We start from the raw sequence: 25,705 nt of genomic DNA on the forward strand, positions 1-25,705 counted from the left end.
CACTCAAGTGAAAATGGTTCTTTTTCAGCACCTTGCAGAGAGAAAGCTCCGCAGAAGTGCTATGTACTGTTATTCTGTAATATACCCTCCCCCCCCCCCCCCCCCCCCCGTATATTCACTTCCCTGTAACCAGAATAGGTTCTTTTCTTCTTCTTCTTGGATTTTGTACTCGCCCGGGGTTGGGTTTCAATACCAAAAAGCAATCCGAGCCTGCCAGCCCAAAGCACTTCCCAAGCACCCCCAGCAAAGGCTGAGGAAGAAAGTCCAAAAGCAGTACTATTTGAAAACTGCCTCTTTCCTGCCAGTCACACTCAAGCTGCTACCAAATGGACAGCTCATGCAACAGCAGAGGGGAAACATTACAACAGTTTCCTCACTTTATGGCACGACACAGTCATGGGGCTTTGCACGACTTTCAGCCAAACAAAGAGAAGACCAGGGAGCACAGAAAGAGGAATGTTTATAAACTGTGTACGGGTGAGAGAACGTAAGTATGGTCACACTGTCGGACCAAAGGTCCATCTAGCCCAGTGGTCTATCTTGTTGGCAATAAGAGGGGAATCAGAGAGGATATGGGACCCTTATTGAATAAGGGAGGTAACCTCGTGATGGATGATGTAGGAAAAGCGGAAGTACTCAATGCTTTTTTTTTTTTTTACCTCTGTCTTCACAGACAAGGTCAGCTCCCAGACTACTGCACTGGGCAGCACAGTATAGGAAGACGGTGGAATCTCCATCCCTAGAGGTGTTTAAGTCCTGGCTTGACAAAGCCCTGGCTGGGATGATTCAGTTGAGATTGGACTTGAAGATCACCTGAAGTCTCTTCCAACTCCGTGATTTTATGATCTTCTGACAGTAGCCAATGCCAGGTGCCCCAGAGTGAATGAACACAACAGATAATCATCAAGCAATCCCTCCCCAGTCACCCATTCTGATAATCAGAGGCTAAGGACATTCCTTCCCATCGTGGCTAATAGCCATTGACAGACCTATCCGTCCATGAATTTATCTATCTAGCTCTTTTCTGAATTCTATTATAGTCTTGGTCTTCACAAAATCCTCTAGCAAGGAGTTCCACAGGCTGACTGTGTGCTGCACGAAGAAAAACTTCCTTTTGTTTGTTTTAAACCTGCTGCCTCTTCATTTCATTTGGTGACCTTTTGAGAGCTAAATTTGTTCTTCACATTGCAGCCTCTGGCATCTCGGAACACCTGATAACTCATGAGGGCTTGCTCTCACAGTGAAGCCAACACAAATCTTTCTTGTGATGGCTTTACAAATCATTTCATTATCCTCAAAATATCTTTATAATGCAGGCACTGATCCTCCTCACTTTGCCAAGTGAATAAATCCCCTCTTTAAAAAAAAGTCCTGGATATGCTTTCATACCTCTGACCTGAAATTCCTCCTGAGTTAATTATTCCTATGGTCTTTGAGCTTCAGAAATCTGGCTTTCATTTCTATGCAGCAATCTCAGGGTAGTTAAAAGTGATTCACATCCCCACTCAAATAAGAAACCACATAGAGAAAATACATGAATTACTGTGTTTAATGAATGAAGCAGAAGCGTCCACTCCAGCGGGAGAGGTATTGGATGCATTAGTATTTCAGACCGCACAGCAGTGAAATTTGAGATGGACGGGTTTCTTCTGGATACTGCTGAGACCTATTTCCCACTAAGGATGTTAAGTAACGGTTAATTGACTAGTGGAGTAGTCGATGGAATTTCCATCAACTACTCGACAGGCACTTCCGCATTCCTCCCTTGAAATGTACAAGAGCCCCGAAGGGAGCTCTTGTACATTTCAAAGGAGGAATGCAGAACCCTGCCTACAGCCCAGGGCCAGCGGGAAGTCCCACTGACTCCAAGCTGCACACACAGCATGCCAGCTTTGAAATATACAAGAGTCCCCAGAGTGGGCTCTTGTGCACTTCGAAGCGGCAGTGCAGCATGGAGCCTGAGGTCTCCATGCTGCGCTGCCGATTTGAAATGCCACGGAGCCAGGGTCAGCTGGGGATTCTTCAGCAGAACCTGGGATCAGCTGTGGACTTCCTAGCTGACTGTGGGTTCCATACGGCATTTCCCCAGAACCTGGGGTCAGCTGGGGACTTCCCAGCTGATCCCAGGCTCCATGCTTGGCAGCGCTGCACAGCTGATTCCAGGCTCAGCCGTGTGGAGCTTCCGCTTTGAAATGCTGAGGCAGTGTTTCAAAGGGGCAGTGCTGCATAGCTGATCCCCAGTTCAGCTGTGTGGAGCTGCCCCTTTGAAGTCCCCCCTTTTTCCCCCCTTTGCTGCCTCTATCTGATAGAGGCAGCAAGGGTGGGGGAATCGACTAGTCCCTAACATCCCTATTTCCCACTTTTGAATGAGGAATGGTCTTCCTTTTTCTTATGTTATAAACGTTCCTTTAACTCTCTGGAGATGAAGCTGTGAAAGGCCAGGCAGCTTCCAAGCCAGGAGACAGACAGACAGGGAAGTACTCCAGTGCAGTGTGTACATGCATGCCTCTAGGAAGGATGTTTGGGTATTTTAATGATATGGTCAACATCTAGGATGCCAGGGGCAGGTCACCGGGGGAAGCCAGAAGCAAGCACACCAGTGTCTCTTCCATCATGTCACTTTGCATCTGCAATCATACGCATGGTCCGTGGTCGTCTTCCCGCACATGCCACATCCACTCCCACACAAAGCTATTGAGGTTGCTACCATCCTGCATGTCACATGACTATGGTCATTGCACCTTCGTGCTCACTTGCACCTCTGGGAAGTCGCATATGCCGCGTGATCGGCTTGACTAGGGGAGATCACATTCCAACTTGATCCTCTATTTGGCTTTGCTGCTCAAACACTTCTAGGCTATGGAGACACATGCACTGTATTGGGAACTCTCCCCATACTGCGCTAAGAGTCCAGCACGGCGGCATTAGAAGAGATGGAAGGGTGGGAAAGGAGCTGTCCAGTGGTCCCTTAATTGAAACAGCTGCAGAACATGGAATAAAAAATAGAACTGAGAGCCCGAGTAATGGGTTTCCAGGTGAAGGCCGGAAATTAAGCCAGCTAAATATACTGCACAGAGCTAGCAAACTCAATTTGGGAAATTACTTCACTGATTAAGAGACACACACCACAGTAAACATCTCCATATCTTCTACCCTTGCTTGCCAAACTGAATTCATAGCGTGGGTCCCCACTGAGTTTAATTAGCCTATTAAACTAATGAATCCTGTCAAAGTGGAGCAGAGCACACTAGCCAAGCTCCGGGGAACATACGCTCCTTCCCCACGGGAAAGGAGGCTATTGGGAGAGTCGCATTTGCTGTGCAAGGGGTTTAGGGTGGAATCTTTTAACTCCGGGGCTGTCGTTTCCACTCACACTGCGGTGGATGGAGAATGGCGCTGGAGAACTGCTTGGAGCCACAGGGAGAGACCTGGTCAAAATGCCCCATTCGCGTCAAATGAGACATCCTGTAGGATGAGAATGCTCCAATTGCACCTCGGCCTCTTGCAGCACCCCTCTGCAATGGAGCCGGGGGTTGTGATGGTAGCTGCAGAAGACACGTCCACAGTAGCCCTAGTCTTACTGGCTTAGGGACCATAGCAGTGAAGCTGTGGGCAGCACAGGCCAGCCCCCATGTAATCAAACCGGGTTTTAAGTGAGCTTGGACAGCCTATGCTAAAGCCCATGATGCTGCAGACTCACATCTCTGATACCCGAGGCCCCTAGATTAGAGCTAGCTCGGGTAGCCCCCCCACAGGATCCGGCATCACACCCCGTGTCTGCCGTGCAGCCACCTCTGTCCTCCACTACAGTCAGCACCTCGCAGACGGAACCAAGAGACACGGCTGGATTCTAGAACGCCCAGGCACCGACACGACATTCTGCATCAGCAAACTGGGGGGCTCCATCCACTTCCCTGGGCTATTGGGAGAAGCTGCTACCCAAAGAGGCAGAATCTTTGCAATTCTGGTAGCACCCGCTCCAGCTCCCCATCCTGGCACGGACAACGTGGCAGGGATCCACAGTGGACAATTAACCCCTGGTCGACGACTGGACGTTCGAGAGCCCAGGACAGCCTCCACAGACCAGAAGTGCCCCCTGCCCCACCACACTAACTGGATATGGTATTATGCCTCACACCAGTGTTCGCTCTAACTTTTTTCATCCAGGTGCAGAATAAATTTTGTGATGTGCACCCAGCCATGCGCAGATGTATACCACCAATAGAAACACATGCTGCTGGCAACGGTGGGTGGAATCAGCTGGGAGGCATTTGAATCTCTCCTGGGTGGCCGCCCAAGCACTCAGCATGCAGGGAACACTGCTTCACACTCGTCATTGTTTACACACACACACACACACACACACACACACACACACACACACCCACCCCCCTCTCAGGAAACACACACACACGCCCCTCGCCACCTCTCAGGAAACCTCTCTCTCCACATAATAAAACCCACACCGGTCCTGTTCTGCAGGAAAGCCACCATGGTACTGTCACTTCATAAGAGTTCCCATAAAACTTAAAGCAGTTGAAAAGATCGAAACAAAAACCAAAGGGGACCGGGGGGGGGGGGGGGGGGAATTAACATTGGGCTAAGACTTTGCAGGCCACATTTCATCCTGGAGGGCCCCAGAAGATAAGGAGGTGTTGACAGAAAGGCCCTGAAAGGGGATCCCTGCCGAGAACAGCAGGACACAATATTAAAAGATGCCAAGGGACCACTTCACACCCACTCATTTGGAAAGAATTGGATTTTTTTTTAAGTAATTGATGCAGCATCTTTCCCATCCCAAGGGCTCTTTAAAGCTGTGCGTGGGAATGCAGACAGGACAGCAACGAAAGCAGCAAGCACTCAGCAGTAGCTAGGATTAGGGATGTAATATCCTGTCGAATTAGTTAACTGGTTAAACAGGATGTATAACCAGTTAACTGATTAAACAGGGAGGGAAGGAGGGGGGTGCTCCAGCCTGATTGGGCTGGAGCAACCCCCACCCACCCACCACAGATGGGTTGTAGTGCCCTTCCACCTGTGGCAGGTCCCACGGGGATGGAGCAGCCCCTGCCCACGGTGGGTGGGGAGGGAAGGCTGTCCCATCCCTCACCAGTTAACCATAACCGGTAAGCGTCACCCATTAAGGCGAGGCTTACCAGTTAACAATTCACATCCCTCCGCAGGATGCTGTTTTACTGAGAAATGGAAAGGAAGGGCAAAGCCAGGAGCTTTATCCCTGCCTTGTTTTGAAGCCAGGTATCCCAAAAAATTCCCAGCGCCACTCTGTGATGCAGCCCCGTCTCGTCCCAGCTAAACCCCTCTCCTGCCTGACCAGCATCACGCAAATTCTCGCGAGTTTCACCAGAGATCTCGGGGAGGGAGGGGAGCGTTGAAAAATAACTAGCTGAGATGCCACTGCGTTGTCGTGTCAGAAAGTTCTGCTTTCTCTGCTCTTCCTCGGAATAGTCATTTAAAACAGGGCCCACAGGAAAACTGAGTCTTCTGCGTCTGATGCCAAGTGGGAATGGAGCCTGGGGAAACAGATGAACTGAGAACAAGCCTGTTCTCAAGCTCCCTTCGCAACAAGCCACGGAACGGCAACAGAAGAGATGTATGCAGAGAATTGTCCTCCGGTAGAATGCAGCCTGACGTTTTCCTAACAACGAGATTCTAGGCAGCCGCTGGGAGAGATTCAGCAGGGAGTTTGAAAGAGTTTGTGAGGTCTTCGACAGCGTCTCTCTGTCTGTTCGGAGTCACTCCGGAATGCTACAGCCTATCGGATCCAAAGTGTCCAGGAATTTCCAGGCATCTTCAGCCAGGACCCGATTGATCTGGGGTGGAGGAAACTAGGGGATGGAGGAGAATGGGAACCAATGGAGCTGCTGTCATCTGCTGAGGGTACCCGTTAACACCTGGCAGTATTCCACCTCGTTCACCCTCCCAATAAAATTGAACACAGGGACAACCTGAGTGACAGCTCTGTCCCCAAAAAAATAACGGGGAGAAGGAAGGAGAGAAAGATGGTTCTGGGAGGTGTGCACACAGCCCTTGGCATGGGGAGGGGAGGGGAGTATGAGAGGTACACAGAGACACTGGCACTGGGGAGAATAAGGATGAACGGAGGGAGCTACAAGGAATCCCAAAACGGAGGGGAGAGTGGCACCCAGCTAGCTTGATGGGGAAGTAGAGAATTCTAGGGACCCTGGTTCATGCAATATGCTCATCGTACACAAGCTACCAAGCGTGCGGCCCCCTTAGTGGTGCAAATCCAGAGTGACTTAGTCAGTGCACTTCTCTAGATTTACACTGACATAACCCCCTAAGTGGTGCAAATCCAGAGTGACTCCACTTTAGTCAGATTTACACTGATGTAGATTCACACCGGTGTAGCAGCAGAATTTGGTCCAGTGGAGGTTCTGCCAAGGACCTGAGCATGCATGCCTGTAAATGGAAAGTCTAGAAAGGATTCCAGCCACGGTGGCACAAATCTTCTCGCTACTCAGCATTAGAGTTTTCTTCAATCGATATGAAAACAGCCAGTCAGAGGCACTCGGTTTGGATTCATTGGGGGGTAAAAAGCCAACCTCCCTGCATGCTGTAAATGGCGCTTTTCCAAGCTCAGCAGAAAGTCGAGTGTGGGGTGAATGTCTCAACACGCTTATGCGCCTAATGGAACCTCCCCAACTAGTAAATGCTGCACTTTGCAAAAGTAGCCCTGTAATGACTATTTCATTCCCATGTGCTAACCCTGCCCCCACCCAACAGGCCAGCAACGTGCACTCACAGAGAGCAGAATTTCCATGGTGAGATTTTGCAAGCTGCTTTGGACCCCGACCGCTCTGCCAGGGACCCTTCCAGTTCCTGAGTCGGCAGCAGACACTCATGACCACAAAGGGCGCGTCCACACTGCAATCGGGAGGCGTTGCAGCCCTACTCCAGCTCACTTGGAGCTAGCTAGATCAGCACCAGCTTGAGTCAGAGCCCAATAAACATGCTGGGCAGCCCGAGCTAGCATCGCTGGAGCCAACGTACTGTCATTCGAATTTTGGCGCCATCTCCACAGCAGGATGTCGACAGGAGCAAACGCTTCCGTCAGCTTCCCTGACTCCTTGCGAGGAGCAGGCGTTCCAGTTACTACACCCGTTAAACCGAACTGTGGAAGATCGACACCGTGGCATCGATCTTCCGGGAAGTGAAGAGGTGGCCTTAGAAAGTTTATCCTCCTATGAGGAGTCCTGTGGCACCTTAAAGACTAACCGAGCTGTCGTGGGCAAGGACCCATTTTGACAGACGTGTTGGAATGGAAATGACGGAGGTAGGTGTAAATATACTAGCACATGAAAACAAGGGCGTTACCTCATCAAGCGGAGGGCCACTGTTAACAAGGCCAATTCCGTCATGGTGCCAGTTGCTGTGGCGGTGTGAATACTAAGGGAGGGAAGGTTGATTTCGTAGTAAGCCAGCCAATCCCAGTCCCTATTCAAACCCACATTAACAGTGCCGCGTTTGTCAATGAATTGCACCTCTGCATTTTCTCTTTGAAGTGTTTTTGTTGAAGGATGGCCACTTTTAAATCTCTTACTGGGGTGTCCAGAAGGATCTGAATTTTCCCCCTGTGGTTTTTGTATGTTCCCATTCTCAGTGTCCATCTGTGTCCATTTATCCGTTTGCATAAGAGATTGTTTAGCCTGGCCCATGTACATGGCAGAGGGGCATTCCTGGTACATAAGCTTATTCCCAAATAAATCTGTTAGGTGCCACAGGAGTTCTTGCTGTTTTTGTGGACGCAGACTAACACGGTGACCCCTCCGAGACTTGTCCTAATACGTAACCAAAATCTCTTTTGTCGCAGATGAAGCACCTTGACTACAGATGTGGTTGCCTCATCTCAAAAAAGATATTCTGGATTGGAAAAGGTTCAGAAAAGGGCAACAAAAATTATTCTTCATATGGGGCCCATTCCCAACCCCTAGAGATTAAAAAGACAGGGACTTTTCAGCTTAGAAAATAGGAGACTAAGGGAGGGGGATATGACAGAGGGCTATAAAATCATGACTGCTGTGGAAAAAGTAAATAAAGAAAAGTTCTTTACTTGTTCCTATAACATCGAACTAGGGGTCACCAAATGAAATTAATAGGCAGCAGGTTTAAAACAAACAAAAAGCAATTTTTCTTCACGCAGCGCACAGTCAACCTGTGGAACTCCTTGCCGGAGGATGTTGTGAAGACTAGGACTTTAACAGGATTCAAAAAAGAGGCAGATAGTTTCATGGAGGTTAAGTCCATCAATGGCTATGAGCCAGAATGGGTAGGAACGGTATCCCTAGCACTGTTTGTCTGGAAACGGATGACAGGAGAGGGTTTACGTGAGGATTCCCTGTGGTGTTCACTCCCTCTGGGGCATCTGGCACTGGCCACTGTCAGAAGATAGGACACTGGGCTAGATGGACCTTTGGTCTGACCATTCTTACGTTCTAAGCCCGTTACTTCTTGCCCTTCCTTCAGTAGACATGAAGAAAATTGATCATGTTCTTCTGTATAACAATCCTTCACATATATCCGAACACTTATCAGGCCCCACTGTGATCATCTTTTCTCAAGACTAAACATGCCCAGTGTTTTTAACCTCCCCTCAGAGAGCAGGTTTTCTAGACCTTTGACTATTTTTTGTTGCTCTCCTCTGGTCCCTCTCCAATTTGTCTGCAGCTTTCCTCAAGTATGGCCCCCAACCTGGGACAAACCACAACACCCGCAGCCTCACGCATGCCACATAGAGTGGGACAATTACCTCCAGTGTCTTCCGCGTGACACTCCTGTTAACACAGCCCAGCAGCGCCTTGTTCACAGCTGTATCACACTGCCGATTCTGATTCAATCTGCGATTTGCTAGAACCCCCAGATCCTTAGTCATGCATTTGAAGTCTGGCACATGCTTACGTATTTTGCAAAATCGGGGCCTCAGTGAGCTGGCAAGAACCACAAGGGAGACAGGGTTTAGGACTCAGGAAAGTTCCCTTGCTCTGTTCCTCGAGCCCATGACTCCCGGAACGTCGCCTCCCCAGCTTATTCAGAAGTAGCATGTTGGTTCCTGTTTTACTAGCATGAGGTCAATCGCTCACTAGACTCTCCTGATCCCCATCATCTTTTTTTATGTAGCTCCTTTTAAGTCAATTGCAGAGCCATCAAGACATGCTGGGGAAGCTTCCTTGTTTGGGCTTTTTAAAGTTACATTTAAATTCATAATTCAACAGCAACTAATTTGAAAATGTACATGACGTGCCCCCACGTAGATTACTACAAGACCCATTCTGTGCCCTGAGTGTTTTCACAAGAACACGGCTGGTAAGTTCTTCATGGACTCAGGGAAAGCTGCTAATTTACAAGTTGCCGTCTGTCTCTATTTGCGCTCAGGCTTCTTGGCAATCAAACTATTGACATGTGAAAATGGCAAGTTCATTCTGACGAGCAAAAAACTAAGAAAAATATCACTAAAGAGAATAAAAGGGTATTGATTTGTTGTAGAGGTCTAGTTGGTTTTTGTTTTTTTTTAATTTCCCCAGAGAGCACAAAGCAACAATGCATAATGGAAAGTTTCTGTTCTCAAAACGACTTCCATGGTGTTCCTTTTACAACCAAAAGCAGATGCATGCACAAACCAGTTCTGAACGTAAAGGAAGATGCATGATTAAGAATGCAATTAAATTCAATTTAAGACACAAAGTTACCAGCATGCTAAATGCTTCAAAGTAATAGAAACTGTGGATTCAGTCTGGATTTCTCAAAGGAGCTTAAAGACATGAGGCATCTAAATCTCCTGGCAACTGCACACCTAACTCCCTTAGGCCCCTTTCAAAACCCTGTCTAACATTTTAAAAAGTTAAAAGAATTCTGGTTCAAAGCAGTTTTCCATAAAAAAATGCAACTATAGAATAAAAAATAAAACCCCACCTAAGAAGTTGATGCAATTCTTTGCACAAAGATTCACTTCTTTATTTAAGAACATAAGAAAGGCCAGACTGGGTCAGACCAAAGGTCCATCTAGCCCAGTATCCTGTCTGCCGACAGTGGCCAATGCCAGATGCACCAGAGGGAGGGGTCATATCAGATAACCCTCACGTGGATCATTTAACTTGCTACCATCCCCAAACTTGGAGGGGAGAAATCGAGGTAGCAGGTAGTGTTCCAGAGATGCTTAAACCCAAGAAAAATACAAAAGTAGTGAACTATTTTTCACTGGTCATTTTCAAACTATGTTCGTTCGTCTCCCTGATGCAGATGCACAATAGCTAAAGAAGAAAAATCCTACTCGATCAAGTTAATCCTCCCACAAGGGAAGGATCCAGAGCTCATGTAGATGAACCATTGGATCTGACACGGGTACAACACTTGATCTTCGTTACAGGGCTGTACGAGTACTGAAAACACACACCTAAAACTGGGACGCTTTAACGTGGTTTTCACATTACAAAATTGTATCAGACATTCCCATTAAAAAAAACTGTTAAAAAGAAACAAATGTTCCCCAAGATGGGACATTATCATTTCATGTGCTAGAAGCTTTATTTGCCTCAAAAATAAGGAGCCATAAAGTGATTATCGGTCATGGCCCATAATTATAGCAAGCTATCACGAGGATTGCTATAATGGGACTCAAGACGATTTAGCAAAAGTGACCCTGCCACCCACTCCTTCCCAGCTGAAAAACTATTATCTCAAGGTACGTGAATTTCGTTTCACTGTCAAATTAGATGACTAATTATTAATCATTCATGCAAGTGGTTTTGAGAACTGAAGGAGAAACAGCAGCAATGATTCTTGGCCGAGATGCCAGCCCACACCGAGAGAGCGCGCGTGTGCACTGAGGTTGATTAAATTTCAAGCATATCGATTATGCCCTATGAGCCAATTTAATTGAGTTCTTCTAACTGTGCTGTTGGTATATGACAGGATGCTTGCCTGAATGAAGCCCACTTCTACCTATCCGGATGGAGAGCTCATTCTCGTAGTCCTGGGGATAAGTCGGCTCGGGATCATACTTCTCTTTCACTGCTCTCAAATCGTAGCTCTGAGACCAGGCTGCGTGGGGAGGTTCGGTGATGCCCTGAAATGGATAAGAGGGAAATTGAACATGGTTTTCATGCAGGAGTGCGTCTTTCTCTTTCTACCCCACCACCCTCCCAAAGCTCAAAGGCAACTTTGGAATCTGCTGAGGTTTTAAAGGCAGCTCAGGGTACCGCTCAGTGTGTTGGAACCTCCAGATTTCACAGCTTAAGCATCACACCTCCTGGAGTTTTGGATTCAAACCAACTCAAAAGGAAGACCTCCCACTCTGCAGGGTTTCCCTGCACACCAAGGAGGCAGAATCAACCGCATTGAGAAGTCTGATAACCTTGAGTACGTCTTTCCATGAACTGGGCCAGCATTAAAAACTTGATCTTGTTAAAAACTAAGCCAGGCACGTTTCATACGGCAGGTTCCGCATAGCAGCAGTTTTAAGATTTTTTTGTTTTTGTGGTGGGTTTATAAGAACTAGAATTTTAATTCCATCCTTCAAGCAGTCCTAAAGCTTTCTGCAGATGTATCTGCACTGGCTTCACCCAGTACACAGTGATGGATCTGGTAGTCAAAAAGCTACAGGGGGGCAAGATTTTAAGAACACAAGGATGCTAATTTCATGCCCATATATAGTGAAAATACCCCAACTTCTCGCTCATAACATTGGTATTTTGAAATTCTGTACAAAATTGTTGTTTTAAAACATACTCCAAATACCTTTTTTTAAATATACATATATACAGAACGTGATTCAAGTGCAGCTAGAGAGAGAAAAACCTCTAAACATACAGTATTTTACTTTGCTGACAAAACATGCACTGCAGTCAGCACTGATGAGCCAATAATACTACAGGAGAAAGAGCTGGATTCTGGCATATGCTTGGCAAAAACTGCACGTGAAACCTCTCTCGGCACATCAGGAATAGAGGCAGAAAATATTTAAGCTGGATTTTCAGGGCCTGATCGGCAAAGCATGTGAATACTTTAATGTTCATGTTTTGATGGAAGGTTCTCCCATTCAGAAGAACACAAAAATCACATTAACTTTAAGCCTCTGCATATGCCCATTGACCACAACAGAACTTAAGTACGTATTTATGCACATTTCTGAAAAAGGAGGCCTCTCTCAATGGAGGCCTGAGTTTGCAGCACAGGCAATTAGGGAGAAAAAAGTTACTCAAAACTGAACATATTTATTTGGCAATAGAAGGAAAGAATAAATAAGGACCCATATCATGTCACTGTATCGAATTATTTCCAAAGTATGATTGTACCTTTATCATTGAGAATATTCAGACATGACAATTTTCTGTTTTTCAAAACACACATAGGTGTGTGGGGGGGTAGACAATGTGCACATCTAAAACCAAAACGTGTGTGTACAGTACCTAGCACAACGGGTCCTTTTGATTCAGGAAGAGGGCTACCATGCAAACGAAGACACTGTCCAAAAAGGAAACGCACTGAACCTGCACAACACAATATCATGTTTCCAGCTCAGTGCTGGACGTGCAAGGAGTCCAAATGGACTAGTCCGTAAACAGTGGGAACTTGCAATAGCATAGGCCTGGGAATAGGTCCCTGTGAGACAGCAAAGTTGTGATGCAAAGAACACACCCAGAGACGTAAGCCCACCATCAAGCATATAGGAAATTCACAGCGGAGGTTAAACCAACAGGCCACCAGATGTCACTCCGGACCTCCACACACTCAACTAAAAGACTATATGTGGCAGTAAAGAACTTGAATTTCAGGAGATCTCATTGGCAAAACTGCTCCACCATATGCTGTTTAAGTACAGCTTTCTGCTTGCTATGCTGTTTAGCGAATATACAATTTCCAGCTTGGAAAAGGTAGCAGAAAGCCTGTACAGGAGAGGGGAGAGAAGATTGGATAGTGTGTTAGAGGCATGTCTCGCATCGGAACAGAGATGATCAGACAGTGAACCACTTTTTAGGTTCCCGATTCATTAAAGGGTTTAACCATACAGGCCAAACTGATGGCAAGGTATTCACAAAGCAAAGGCTGGAAGAACGGAGCATCAAGAAAGGGATCATGGTTCAAAGAATGGGGCATCAGTGGTTTAGTTCTACCCAAGAGAGGAGAGATCTAACATGGCTTGGACTCTTGGATTCCGAGAGCAGCCATGGGAAGTAGCTAACCCACCCAAGCTGGTAATAAGAAACTTGATGAGTAAGGTGACTTAAAAAAAATAAAAGGTTGAAGATGAATAATTAAATAGACTATTATCCCTTTATTTGCATAATATATTCTGACTGGCGTTATTAATACTAATCACATATTTGCTATCACCGTTCTACTGAAGTTTAATCAGGCTGCTTTGGCTTCCATTAACCTGGCAATTAGAAGATGCATTGTTGAGGCACTCTTATTTAGAAAGGACTTTACCTTAGCAAAACGTTACATGTCTTTTTCCTCTCAGCATTTCCCAAATTTTCCGTGGGAGACAGTCTAACCTGAACTAGGATCAAGTGTCCTGCATGAAGGGAGGAGCAGATGAAACAGGTATATGGACATGTAAAGCTTTTCCATGACATGCTGGTGGAATGTACACAGAGGGGAACTTCATGCAAGTGCCAGGTCTGATACGGACTAAAAAGGACAAAGGTCCAGAGACAGAATGGATTGGATGTAACATCCTGCAGTTCCAAATTTTTATCAGAATAAAAAATGTCTCTCTTCTAACTAGGAGAAAGCAAAATTCCTAAAATGCAAAAGGAACAAAAATCAATAAGGCAGGATGTTTGCAATAATGCAGTTAATGTCTTTCTTTCACAATATTTTCCATAACTTTCGACATTTTTGATGCAGCTTAATTCACAAAAACCAAATGCAGGATAGTAAGAAGGTCGGTGATCAATCTAAATTTTTTAAACAAGCATTTACTTAACAAGCAACAATAAATATGCCCCATTCCAGGAGGAGGGCCCAAATCAAGAATCATTCTGGCAAAACAAGAGACACACACGCAGAATCATGTTTCAATGTGAATTTCACAGCATGTGTTAACCTAAAAGCATTTGTTACCTTCCCACCCTTCCATGTTTCTTATGGGGGCTGCAGAGCCTTACCAACCTCATAGGTGTTTGACTTCAAAGTCGAAGAGAGATTCCTTCCCCTCCCCCAAAAAAGGGCTTGTGATTGTGCAACACAGTCCAACACAAAACAGGAAAACACTTGCCTTCTATGAAAGCTCACATTATCCAGATCTGTTTACTGCAGAACAGATGCAATGAGATAACTGAGTAAAACTAATGGGATATTGGAAAAAAAAAAAGACAGGCGGATAGATGTCAGTCTGTACTTTATTTAGGGCATCATCACTTTTCTAGTCCTTGCAAACAACAGCAGTGACTTGAAGTGGGAGCTGAAAGCACCCGTGAGTTATGGACTTTTCCATCTACCTGCAAGAACAGGAGGTCTGCGGAAACTACTGTTTGACAAGCTAGAGACTTGTAGGCCTGTCGTCCTGACTGATCCCAGGCAAGATAATGGAGTGGTTCAGACAGGACTTGATTAATCAAGAATAAAAGGAGGGCAGTGTAATTAATGCAAATCAGCCCGGGTTTATGGCCAATAAAGGTAACAGTGTTAACACGATAGAGTTAGACTTGTCAGATTTTTTTAACTTGGTATGACATGATGTGATGAAAAAGCTAAAACAAGAAATTAACATGGTACACTCTAAATGAATTAAAAACTAACTGATAGATCTTACATGCAACCGTGAACAGGGAATGATCATCGTGTGGGTGTGTGTGTCCAGGAGGACCCTGGAGGGATCCGGTTTTGGCCCTTTGTTATTTACTGTTTTTATCACTCGCTGGAAGAAGACAAACATCACTGGCCAAGCTTGCGGATGACACGCAACTTGGGGGAGCGGTAAATAATGAAGAGAATAGGTCAATGAGCCCAGTCGATGTGGATTATAGGTTTTTAATAGCTCTCCTCCCACTGGGCAAATCAGAACGCAAACAAACAATACGCTGCTAAATTCTTTGTATGCTGCCCACAAAAATCAACACCTGCATTGAGAAGGAAAGAAGGAACAGAGGCCAACTGTGCTCCAGAGGCTACTAGGTAGGAAACGAGCCAATGGTTTCAGTCCCTGTTTCCAGCGATGTAGACACCCGTTCGCCACAAGCCCAAACCCACCATCAGAACAGGGACATTTGTTGACCAATGTAGACTGAGGCTAAGGACTGATCAGGTGTGGTGAGAAAGATGCTTTCTTTTTTTCTTTCTTTCCCCGGATCCGGTACTGTCTGAAAAGGGGCTAACTAGCCCTGTTGCTGACTACGCTGGGTGAAGTAAGTTGCATGTTTGTGAGGTGGCTCAGAAGATATTCTGATGCCGCCCAGCTGATTATCAGCATCCCCACAGCTAGGTTTCCTGTTTCCAGTGGTGGTGCATTCACACATGCCTCGGTGCACATACAAAAATTTATTCCGCACATGGACGGAAAAGATTAGAGGGAACATTGGCAGGATGGTATCTATGAACAATGGGAGGCCCTTGAGAGACCCTGAAGCTTTCACCAACTATTAAAATTAACTTTGAGGGGGAAAAAAGAAGCAGGAACTGTTCTGCTGTGGAGGAGCTCAATTAAGGCTCAGATCAGATGCACAGAAGTGGCAGAAAGATTTAACACTTTTCAACAAAGGTAAATAAAATTGATCGGAAGAATGTGGCTTTTTGCAGGAAGGAAAGTCGTGCAAGTGACTGAAACACTTAGGCCAAGTCTTCATTCTGCTGTCTTAGATGCTGCTGCAATAAAATCTCCCATAGTTCAATTTAGCAAGTCTAGTTAAGACCCGCTAAATCAAATTCAGAGAGTACCCCCACCAGCGTCTGGAACTCCTGACTCTGCGAGGAGAAAGAGAAGCCAATAGGAGCACTTGCTCCCATCGGCCTCCCGTTGTGGGGACACTGCCACGCTCGGTTTATGATAAGCTGACTCCGGCTACATAAAATACGTAGCTGGAGTTGCGCGCCATAAGCCGAGCTGCCAGGTCTAGTGTAGACCTGGTCTTAAACTGTATCTACACTGACACTTCCAGCACTTAAGCTTTAGTTGTTACTGCCCCTTGTTCCATTTATTTTTTCTTTAATCATCAGGAGAGCTCTCCCCCGGCAGTACAGAGCGACTACGCTGCCCACGTCACAGCACTGCTGCGGGCGTGTCGAAACACCCTTAGTTAACCCATCTGCCTCTTAAAAAGAGCCCCCCCCTTGGCTCGGTCAGCCCTGCAGCAGCCTCTTCCACTGCCACTTCCATGCCGTCTCCATGCTTCCCTGAATTGGGACCAGTTTTCCTAAAACCCACCCAGGCAGGCCTCTGACCACACAAGGGCACTTCTGCAGCAGGGCCCGCAAGAAGTGACTTAATCTGGGGAGAATTAAGGAGGTGATATTACTAAAGCTTCAACTATTAAGTGTACGCAACTGGTCTGGACGATTATATGCACCTATTCATGTCAGCCTCTCCTACCCGCCCCCTGTTTGTGTGAGCCAAAGCTCTGCCTTCGGCCATGTCTTCATGGAGGTCATACCCTCGCCCCAGCCATAATCTTCCTACTGCATCTAGCACCCCACCTAATAAGCCTGAAGCAACAGAACAGATCAGAACAAGAAGCCGCTTTGCCCGGTTTTATCATCCCCTGATTCGCAGGTCCCAGAGCGACTCCCCTGTCCGTCCTGTCAGCACAAAAAGGTAACAAAATGAAAAGCATAGAGCATGCGGGAGTCTATAAGTTAAAGACCGCAATGAAAAGGATCAGTGTAAGCAGCCACCGGGCAGCCTGCACAACAGAGCCACGGAAGACAGCAAGCAATCTGCTTCTGAAGTCGAGGTGCATGAGCCTGGCAGCTGGCAAAGATAAAAAGCCATCCCGAGCTATTTCCTCCGCTACCCATGCTGAGCCTATCAAAAGCTTTCCTGGGCCACTCTAGCCTAAATAGAGGCAACCGGGAGATAGACTGCCAGTTCGGATGCTTGTCAACAGAATCATTCTGACCTTACAGACACACACACACAAAACGTCACCCGTTTGAAAAATATCAGTGACCTTCCGCAAAGCTTTTGATTTATTCCAACGGCGAGGGCTCTGAGTCATGCCAATCTGCCCCCCTCCTCCCCACGTGGGCCCCTTAATTGGAACATGGCAGCAGGCTCAAAAAGCATTAGGAAGGGAAGAGGAAAAAGTTAGCCCGTATTAATTAACTCATGCTGCTAATTAGAGCTCAATGAAAAAAAAACACCGGGGGTTAGGGCATTTCTCAACGTCCGGGAAATGAGAAATGTGGACAGGAAGATCTCTACAGCTGGAGAAAATTATTTTGATGCATGAGGCCTCAGTAAACTTGTTTCATGTTTAGACATTAAGAACAGATGGGCATGCTAGGATGCTCTAGTATAAAGCAAGCCAGAGAACACCACAAGTTATTTACAGTGCTGTCTCTCCAACACAAGCACCCAGTGGCCAGGCTAAAGCAACAGCTGCTGCTTTTATTACCAAGAAGCTGCAAAGCACACACACACATGCTCCTAAAGCAAACCTACAATGACTCTGAAGGATCGGAAAATGTCAACATGTGTCCTAGTAACCACCTGGGTCATGTGGGAATTGGCTTCTTGGTCCCCTGGAAAAGGTGCCAGCAGCCCTGCCATGAAACAGCCTGATCTTGAGACCATGTCTGACAGATCGGGGATCAGTCCGGTTGGAGTTTCTCTTCCCTACAGAGAAACTCCAATGCCAGCGGATTTTGAACAAGAGATGGGTTGCTGTTCCCCTGTGGCTGGCGGAGGAGGGGCGTCATCTCCAGAAGTCTCTCTCAGGAGACACCAGTCAGGTCTCCTGACTGGAAGTTGAGAGGATCGTAGTTTAATCCTGAATATTCTCACTGGAGGGAGGTTCCAAAGAGGCTGGAGAGAGGCTGTTCTCAGTGGTGGCAGATGGCAGAATAAGGAGCAATGGTCTCAAGTTACAGTGGGGGAGGCCTACGTTGGATATTAGGAAAAACTATTTCCCTAGGAGGGTGGGGAAGCCCTGGGATGGGTTCCCGAGGGAGAGGGTGGAATCTCCATCCCTAGAGGTTTTTAAGTTTCGGCTTGACAAAGCCCTGGCTGGGTTTATCCTGCCTTGGGCAGGAGGCTGGACTTGATGACTCCTGAGGTCTCTTCCAGCCCTAGGATTCTATGGGTATGTCTAGACTACATGCCTCTGCCGACAGAGGCATGTAAAACAGACTACCCAACATAGTCATTGAAGCGGGGATTTAAATATCCCCGGTTTCATTAAAATAAAAATGGCCGCCGTGCTGTGCCGGCTCAGCTGATTACCGTTCCTGTAAACCTCGTTTCACGAGGCATAAGGGAGCAGTCGACAAAGGTATTCCCTGTCGACCGATCCGTGTCTTGACTGCCGCGCTGTGCCGACGATCAGCCGAGCCGGCACAGCATGGCGGCCATTTTTATTTTAATGAAGCTGGGGATATTTAAATCTCCGCTTCATTGACTATGTCGGGTAGCCTATTTTATATGCCTCTGTCGGCAGAGGCATGTAGTCTAGACATACCCTATGATTCTAGGAAAGCAACTGGCGTTGGCCTCTCTTCGGATGGATTCTTTTTTTATTTCCACCTTAAAAGAATGTAAAAGGTTCAGATCTTGCGTTGTGACGTTTGCGCATGCGCACACAGCCCCTAATGAGCTTCCCGGGGCTAGACAAAGGGTGAGACGCAAAGAGATGCCCCAGAGGGGTCCCCCAGCAGGACAGGACAGAGCTGGAAACGGAAGGTCTCCAAACCCCAATGGAGTACTCAGTCCGTCGGATCATCCTGGCATCCCACCGGAGGCCGGTGTGGATCTGCCGTTTCAGGCGCTGTCCTTCTCCCTGGTTTCTCACTGCCAGAAAGGCTTCCTCCACCCAACTTTCAGAGGCTAAGCCAGGGGTGGGCGATAATTTTTTACTAGGGGCCACTTCAGGAATTTTTGAAGTGGCCCTGGGCTGCACTGTAAGGGGCGGGGTTTCTGGTGGAAGGGGCGGGGCCAGAACACTTCCTTGCTTCCCCACCCACAGACTATGACTGGTCTGGCGGTGGGGGAGCAAGTGAAGTCTTTGGCCTCCCTCCCCCGCCTCTAGAGGTTCCCCCTCGGCACCCATGCCACCAGCGTTGGGAGCAGACTTTATGCGCTCCCCCTTCTGCCCCCAGGCCCTGATTGGCCTGGGGGCAGGGGAGCGGCAGGGCCTCTGCGAGCTGGATTAACCCACTTGGCAGTGTGGATCCGGCCCATAAAGTCCCTTTTGCCCACCCCTCGGCTAAGCTGTTTTCAAAGTTCGACCCAAAACTCTCTAGTGTTTAGAGCACACAAGAAACAGGCTCTTCCCCAGCTCTGCCACGTGGCCTGCTGGGTGACCTTGGGCGAGTCATCTCATGTCCCGTCCCGTGCCTCAGTTTCCTCATCAGTACCGGAGGGCTAATGACGCCTGCCTTCTTTGGAAAACCCTTGGAGGGCTACAGGGAGGCATGCGAGACAAGAGCTAGGGATTATGTACTGAGTTTTGGCATTCTTGCCTTCAAGACGGCATTTGTCAAGGATTGTTGAGCAGAAAGGCTTCCCTGCTGACAGAGTCGAGACAAGCCAAGTGGCAAGGGGCAGCGACTCCTCTCTCAGGCACTCTCCCGCTCGCAGCTTGAACACACCAAGGTCAACATGGTGGGCTGAATGCCACCAGGCACAAGCAGTTTCCAGGGCTCCCCCAAGCCTTGGCCAGAAATCCCCTTCGCTGGGGCTTTGTTTTCAAAATAGACAGCCCAGGCGGGCCTGCTATGGAAGCGGATGTCAGGGCTGTCTGAGATCACCTTTCCAAAGGGGATTCCCCATCACTCCTCCGCCCCAGAGCAGTAAAGTGACATTGCGGTCACAACAGAAGAGCTACCGGCTTTTCCAATCACTCCTCAGATTCCGGCTGGAGAACCTAGCTCCATATTCCGCAATTACACTTTCAACAGTGAAGGCTGCTCACCCTGCTAGTAAAGAAGTCGTCTGCTCACTCTGCTATTAAAGACAGCAGAGCAAGCCACGTCCGACTGCTTGTGAGCAGCTGTTGACTGTCTTGCCGTGCTAACAGCAAGCGATGCTTTCGCTCTAACATGAATCAGACAGGGAATGGCTGGTACTGATTTACCAGGAATGTATAGGGGGGGAATAGGGGTCCGGAGGAAACCTTTAAAAGTGCAAAAGCGGCGAGGAGTCCTGTGGCACCTTAGGCCGTGTCCACACTCAGGGGTTCTTTCGAAAAAAGTACCCTTTTTTCGAAAGAACTTCCCCTGCATCCATACTCAAGCCGCGTTCTTTCGAAATTATTTCGAAAGAACGCGGCTTTTCTTTTGATGGCGGTAAACCTCGTTTCACGAGGAAGAACGCCTTCCTTCGAAAGTTCCTCTTTCGAAGGAAGGCGTTCTTCAATGTAAAGAGGCCGTCTTCGAAAGAGAGCATCCAGACTCGCTGGGTGCTCTCTTTCGAAAAAGCGGATTTCCTCTATCGAAAGATCCGCCTGCAGTCTAGACGCGATCTTTCGAAAGAGGCTCTTTCGAAAGATGCTTTCGAAAGAGCCTCTTTCGAAAGAAGCCTGCAGTCTAGACACACCCTTAGAGACTAACTGAAGTTTAGGAGCATAAGCTTTCGTGGGCAAAGACCCACTTCGTCAGATGCCCATGAAAGCTTATGCTCCTACAGTTCAGTTAGTCTCTAAGGTGCCACAGGACTCCTCGCCGCTTGTGCAGATTCAGACTAACACGGCCACCCCTCTGATACTGGACACTTTAAAAGTGCAGACACCAGACACAGCTTTTCCCCTTTCGAATGTGATTCCTGAGGCCCTTGCCAATTCTTAAAGATGGTTTCGAGCAAAGTTCTTTGCTCCTCCCCTTCCCATGCTTCCTCGGTGATGCCCACTTGTGGCATCACATTTGTTATTAGGGCTATGGAGCATGGTGTCATTCAGGCATAAGACTTCGTGGCAGCAGGACGCTGAAGGAAGGGGCAGGCTGCGAGGAAAAACATTCTTACTCACACCTATTTGAAATAATAGCAAAGGAAATACAAAAAGCCACTGGCCCTAGGACATTTTAATACCTTCTTCTTCAGTAGATTTCTGCCAAGGTGCTAAGCGGCCCTTGTGAAACAGAAATATAAGAACGGCCCAATCGGATCAGATCCAAGATCCAACCAGCCCATCAACCTATCTCTGATGGTGGCTTCTGAGGAAGGTGCAAGAATCCTACAGGAGGCAGATAAGGGATAATCTACACCCTGCATTAGGGCGCATCCTGATTTCTAACGGTCAGAGACTGGCTTAAATCCTGAAAGTTTAATATCCCATCCAGTTTTTGTTGCAATTTGTTATTCTAACTCTGGATAGTCTGGACATGCAGACAGAAACATCCAATTCTTTTCTCAATTTTGCTAAACTCTTGGCCTTAACATCCTATGGCAATGAGTTCCATAGCCTACTAGTGCATTGCATGACCATTTTTCCTCTTGTGCACATTTACCCAACAATTCTATTTTTAAATTTATTTTTTTCCTCATTTCCACTTTCAAAGTGACCTTTCTTGTTGGGACACTCTTAAATCTACCTTGTACCTTTTACATCTCTTTGCATTTCCCCTATCAGTGCCTGTGTCTATTTTAAGTGACTTGCCCAGGGTCATATAGAAAGTCAGTAGCAGAGCATGGACTTCAACCCAGATTTCCCAGGTCCTACCCTACTACTCTGGCCACTGGTTCTTTGAAAGCAATAGGATCCTACCACCCTAAGCCGTATTCCCTCTCATTTTTTCCATCCATGGGTGGAACAAATTTTATTACATGCACCAACACATCTGCGAATGTGCAGCACCAATAGAACACATGCTTCCAGTTGGGTGTGCTCAGCTGGGCAGCACCTGAATCTCTCCTGGATGGCCACCCAAGAGCTTAGCTGATAGGGAAAACTGAATATCTGCCAGTTTGTTCCCTTGTTCCTAGTCTCTGCCTGAGGATAACATTTGATAGGTTACTTACCCTGAGAAGCAAAGGTCTCTCTCCTCTGACAAGTTTTGTCCTTGGGAATGAGTATAAACTGGTCCTCTATAAAGCCATCATGCCAAGCAGGCTCAATGAATCTTTATGATAAAAATTAGATTACTTAGCAGCTCCTGCCAGCCCATCATTCTTGGTGACACACCTTTTTATTATTTCAGTCCTTAAACTTAATTCACCTTCCACACAGCCTGGACTTGTTCCATCACCGCCTGCTCCTTTGCGGAGCTTAATGTACTTGCTTGTTTAAAAGCGAAATTAAATGACCTTTTCAGTGCTGTGTGATTAATTGGAGCATTTTGATACTCTCCGCAATTCACCAAACCCAGTTCAGAGGAATGCGGGGAGGGAATTAGTCGTGTGATGACAAAGCGTACGCTTGCATGCTAGCAAACAGTGTTATCCCATCACTCTGAAAGGCGCATTGTTTCCTCGCTCTGATATTTACATCACAATGGTGCCTCGCAATTCTTTGAGGGTTTCGTGGCTTTGCAAGTGACTCTCTAAATTATTGTCATTAATGTATGGGGGGAGCAGAAGAGACATAACTGCCTACCAGCAGGAGCAGGTAAAGGCACATCTGCCAATGTCATTCAAAGCCAGGTGTAACACACACGCCTTCTGGCTGTGGTGTGCTATCCCGTCCAGTGGCACCAAGACAACTTGCAAAGAGAATAAGGAGCTGGTTTCGCAGCCTTGGATAATAGCCAGCCGGCTTTTCGCTCATAGAGTTGAGCAGGAGCGGGCAATCATTTTGATTTTCCATACTGGAAAATGGTCAAAGGCCACACTTTTCTTTGGAGAGGGGGCGGGGTCTGTGGCGGAGGCTAGGTGCAGAAGGGAGCTTGGGGTAACAGATTGGGGTGCAGGAGGGAGACCGGGTCTGGGAGAGAGTTTGGGTGAAGGAGGCAGTTGTGACCTAGGGCAGGGGACTGGAGGGCAGGGGGTTGGGATGTGACCTACAGTAGAAGGGGACTGTGATCTGGGGCAGGAGATTGGGGTGCCAGATCTGGGAGAGGGTGCAAGAGGGGGACAGAGGGTTTGGGTACGTTGAGCGGGGGAGGGGAGGGCAGTGTTGGGACAGGGAGGGGCAGAAGGGAGCTCAGGGTAGGGGATTTGGGGTGCAGGAGAGAGGGGGAGTTTGGGTGAAGGAGGATGGGGGGGCAGGAGAGGATTCTGCCCTGGGAGAGGGCTGTAGGAGGGGATGCAGGGTCTGTGAGGGCACTGTGACCTGGGTTTGGGTGGTTATCTGGGGCTGTTGCGGTATGGGGGGGCCAGACGGCTCCCGGCCAGCAGCCCAGTGGGACCCTCAGACAGACTCCCTGCCTGCCACAGCCTAAGCGGCCGGCTGCTCCATGTGCCTCTCTGCACTGTGCAACGGGGGAAGCGGGGGCGCAGCATAATCCCTCAGCTCCCATTGGCTGGAACTGGTCAAATGGGAGCGGAGAGATTTTGCTGGGGCGGGGCAGCCCGTGAAGCTACCCCGCTCACACGGCACTGAGAGGCAGAAAGAGCAGCCAACCACCTTGAGCAGCCTGGGGCTGCTCCCAGCCTGGGGGTCCCCGTAAGGGTGGGCCAGATTCAAAAGCTTGGATAGGCAGATTCCAGCCCACCGGCGGCTTCTTGCCCCACCCTGGTTGAAGTGATTTCGCTCCTTCTGAACATTTTGAAATAAAAAGGGGAGGAGATGGTGCCAGGGCACCTGGTTTAAAATCCCACCAAGCCCTTTCCACCAGACTCAAACTCACGCACTTCTGCGCTCGGCCGAGAGACTCAATTGGATTCAGGCTGCCGAGTCCAGCCGCAGCGTCAAGCACCGTTAGCATGGACGTCGCCCCAAATATGTTCTGACGCGATGGAAGTCGGGCTCTTGCAATCGCAAGGGAATCTGAAAGTCCCCTGAGCACCAAAGAAGTGATTGGATTGCCGGCTCGCGCTGAGTCCCCCCTGCTGCGCTCCTGAATTTTAAACGTGTTAAGAGCCCACCGGCTCTTAATACATTTGAAGAGCTAAAGCGCAGCAGCGGGGACCTAGCGTGAGCAAGAAACCAGCTGGCCCGGCTCGCCCTGGGTCCCCTCCGCTGAGCTTCTTATTTTTAAATGTATTAAGAGCCAGCAGGCTCTACTACATTTATAAAGCAGAGTCGCGGCGTCTGGGACTGGGCACAAGTCGGAAATCAGCTGAGGTGGGAGCAACTAGTCGACTATCCAATAAGCTTCTGCTTATCGGCTAGTCGACTCGTCACTTACATCCCTATTGCCAACAGCCACGTTCATTAACCAAGGAAGAAACACAGCACAACACTGGAAGGAAAAACAGACATCAGGAAAGTGGCAGGACAAGACAGGATCAGATCAAAAGGGACATGCAGGAATCAAATGCATGAGCGGCCAGCAGGTTTTGAACAGGATGTTCAGTGCAGATCTCTACCACTTGAACTTGTTTGAACATGATAGCAGTTTTCAGGTATCTAATAGGGTGTCACAAGGAGGAGGGAGAAAAATTGTTCTCTTTGGCCTCTGAGGACAGGACAAGAAGCAAAGGGCTTAAATTGCAGCAAGGGAGGTTTAGCTTGGACATTACGAAAAACTTCCTACCTGTCACAGTGGTTAAACACTGGAATAAATTGCCTGGGGAGGTTGTGGAATCTCCATCTCTGGAGATATTTAAGAACAGGTTAGATAGACATCTAGCAGAGATGGTCTGGATGGTACTGGGTCCTGCCATGAGGGCAGAGGACTGGACTCGATGACCTCTCGAGGTCCCTTCTAGTTCTAGTGCTCTATGATTCTACGATATACTCTTTCAGGTGCTTTTCTTTGCGGATGAGCATGCACAGATCACTCACTCGACTGACGGAATTCAGTTAATAACTGACCACTTTCATCAGACCGCCGGTCACTTTGGTTTCACAATCAGGTTCAAGAGAACTGAGGTTCTGTACCAACCTTTGCAAGGGGAGGTGCATGTCTGCCCAGCTTTAAAGATCCACAGTGCTTCTCTGAAGTCGGGAGAGACATTTCACTCTATAGGATGTGGCGGTCACAGAACACAAGCGCTGCATTTGGAATGCTGTCAAACCATCTCTGGAACCAGAGGGGTGGCAAAACAAGCACAAAGCCAACAAGTCTATCGGGCACAAGGGCTCGCTCTGCGTCCATACAGTGGTGAATCATGGACTGCAGTATACTGTCGCCACAGTATGAAACTTGATCTGTTCCATATGTACATCTTTGGTCTCTTTGCAGGGTCAAACGGTAGGATATGGCTCCCAATCTGGAAATCCTCATTTGTGGGTGGGTGGCTGGCATTCAAAGCATGCTCGTAAAAGCTCAGCTGCATTGATGTAGGCATCTCCTTCCTATGGCCAGCTTGAGAATATCCAAGGCCAGATTTTCTTGTCAGCTAAAGCAAGGCACTCCATCTCCTGGTGGCCGGCATAGCAATGGACGGACATGCAGCCGTCAAACTGGAAAGCATGGCAGACTCACTGACCCCAGCAACTTGGAAGCACCAGCCCGTGACAAAGCAAAGCTAGGG

The 25,705-nt window shown here is 47.9% G+C and overlaps 1 protein-coding gene across 5 annotated transcripts in view; it reads right to left on the reverse strand.

The window, feature by feature from the left end:
- Window positions 1-25,705, reverse strand: part of SLC39A11 (solute carrier family 39 member 11) — a 309,601-nt gene that overhangs the window by 210,004 nt on the left and 73,892 nt on the right. For 4 of the 5 annotated variants that reach the window (XM_075904010.1, XM_075904012.1, XM_075904009.1 and 1 more), the window contains one exon: window positions 10,957-11,101. In XM_075904010.1, the coding sequence (XP_075760125.1) occupies window positions 10,957-11,101 (145 nt within the window). The remainder of the gene's footprint in view (window positions 1-10,956; window positions 11,102-25,705) is intronic. The other variant, XM_075904013.1, reaches the window with a different exon arrangement.

Source organism: Pelodiscus sinensis, chromosome 20 (genome assembly GCF_049634645.1).
Source record: "Pelodiscus sinensis isolate JC-2024 chromosome 20, ASM4963464v1, whole genome shotgun sequence".
In the NCBI taxonomy this organism is placed as follows: Eukaryota; Metazoa; Chordata; order Testudines; family Trionychidae; genus Pelodiscus; species Pelodiscus sinensis.